This window comes from Eimeria acervulina, genomic scaffold (assembly GCF_000499425.1).
Source record: "Eimeria acervulina Houghton genomic scaffold, Eah_scaff705, whole genome shotgun sequence".
Taxonomy (NCBI): Eukaryota; Apicomplexa; class Conoidasida; order Eucoccidiorida; family Eimeriidae; genus Eimeria; species Eimeria acervulina.
The window spans coordinates 1-2,500 of NW_013549642.1; the positions used below are offsets into that span (position 1 = coordinate 1).

Below are 2,500 nucleotides of genomic sequence, written 5' to 3' on the forward strand. Positions count from 1 at the left end.
ACCCTAAACCCTAAACCCTAATCATAAACCCTAACGGTGTTATAGACTTCGAAGAGGTAAACCCCAAACCCTAATCCCTAAACCCTAATCATAAACCCTCATTCGTATTGAAAAAACGGTGTTATAGACTTCGAGGAGGTAAACCCTAAACCCTAAACCCTAAACTGGGGACCCTCATTCGTAAACCCTCATAAACCCTGTTCCTAAACTGTAAACAGCGCAAGTATAAACCCTAATTAGCATGCAAAAACCCTAAACCCTAAACCCTCGTACAGAGTCATAAACCCTAATCAATAAAACCTAAACCCTATAAACCCTAATAAACCCTAATAAACCCTAATAAACCCTAATAAACCCTAATATACCCTAATAAACGCTCATAAACTCTCATAAACCCTCATAAACCCTCGTAATATGCAGCTGTTTAGAGCTAGGGTTTATATGATGAAGTTAGGGTGTTTTAAATAAATTATTTTATGCTGCTGCGGTGTATCTGCAGTTTATGATTGCTTTGGCGGGTGCGGAGACACTCGAAAGAGACGAAAAGAAGCAAAATATAAATAAAAATATAAATAAAAACAAAAATAAAAATAAATTTAACAGAAGCAATTCGCTGCTTCTTAAACTACCCACCGCACAGCGCTCTCAAGTACTCTCATTAGTAAGCCTTCTGCTGCAGCAGCAGCAGCAGCAGCAGCAGCAACAGCAGCAGCAGCAGTAGCAGCAACAGCAGCAGCGGCGTTTGTAGTGAAATGAAAACAGCAGTTTCTGCTGCAGCAGCAACAGTGTCTGCATCAGCACTTTTTGCTGCTAGGAGCTGGGCTTCCGTTGCTGCTGCTGATGCTGTTGCTGTTGTTGCTGCTGCTGCTGCTGCTGCTGCTGCTGCTGCAGGCACAAAAGAATCTCGCAGAGACAAAGGAGAAGTCGCCTACTGTCGAAGCCTCCCCACAGCAGCAGCAGCAGCAGCAGCAGCAGCAGCTTAGTGAAGGTGAGACCGAAGAAACTGCAGCAGCAACAGCAGCAGTAGCCGAAACACTGGCGTCGGCAGCAGAAGCAACAGCAGCAGCAGAAACAGCAGCAGCAACAGCAGAAACAACAGCAGCAGCAGAAACAGCAGCAGCAGAGGCAACAGAAGCAGAGACAGCAGCAGCAGAAACTGCAGCAACAGAGATAGCAGCAGCAGCAACCCGCGGCACTGCAGCAGCAACAGGTGAAACAGCAACAACAGCAGAATGTGTAGAGGCAGCAGCAGCAGAGTCTGCTGCAGCAAATTAGCAGCAGCAACAGCAGCAGCAGCAGTTTGCAGCACCCGTCTACAGGCCCTCATTAAAGAAAGGGTTTAGGGTTTATAGATTCCGATGAACAGCCACCAGGAGATGCAGCAGCAGCAGCAGCAGCAGATGCAGCAGCAGCAGATGCAGCAGCAGCAGCAGATGCAGCAGATACAGCAGCAGATGCAGCAGATACAACAGCAGCAGCAGATGCAGCAGCAGCAATTGCAGCAGCAGCAAGTGCTGCTCTTTCTTCGTCTTTTAGGAATTGTCTGAAGCGTTTATATGAAGTGCGTTGCGGTGTATAGGCATCTCTTATACTTTTATTGAGGTGTACATACACTTCACCTCAGCTTTGATTATATTATTGCGGCTTTATTATTAATATTTATTAATATTAATTAATATATATTAATATAGCCTTCGTTAGTGTTGCTGCGGAGGTGTATATACACCTGAGCATTTTAAACCCTCAGCTTGCTGCAGCGTTTATTAACAGCTGAGGTGTATATACACCTCTTCATATCGAAATGCATATATATATGTATATATATGTATATATATGTATATATATACATATATATGTATATATATGTATATATACATTATATATATATGTATATATATATATATACACACATTATATATATATATATATATCATGCATATCTCTTTATCTGAAGTGTATATATATGTATATATATTATATACTATATATATTATATATTATATAGTATATATATTATATATATTATATATATTATATATATTATATATATTATATCGTAAGTGTACATATACACCTCATCATATCTGCGGTGTATGTGCAGCTAACATTTGAAGTGTATATACACCTCAGTATAGCTGGGGTGTATATACACCTCAGTATATATATATATATATATATATATATATATATATAAGTATATCTGTGTCTGCATATTTATTTGTATATTTGTTTACACCTCAAAGATCAGGTGTATATACACCTCAGCGCTGTTGGTGTTGAAGGAGAGCCAGCGGCGTCATTACAAACAAAAGCAAAAAATAATTGCTAATATATCATGCAGCAGTTCTATACAACCTCCACCTGCTGCTGCTGCTGCTACTTGTGCTGCTGCTGCTGCTACTGCTGCTGCTGCTGCTGCTGCTTGTGCTGGTGGTGGTGCTGCTGTTGCTTGTGCTGCTGCTGCTGCTGCTGCTGCTGCTGCTGCTGCTGTTTCATTGGT

General features: G+C 41.2%; 1 protein-coding gene across 1 annotated transcript; it reads left to right on the forward strand.

The window, feature by feature from the left end:
* Positions 1-891: 891 nt before the first annotated feature.
* EAH_00046910 (hypothetical protein) lies at positions 892-1,275 on the forward strand (the record flags this gene model as incomplete). Its single annotated transcript, XM_013394605.1, has 1 exon — positions 892-1,275. A coding segment is annotated over one exon (384 nt), but the record flags the coding sequence as incomplete, so codon positions are not given.
* Between the last annotated feature and the right edge of the window lie 1,225 nt (positions 1,276-2,500).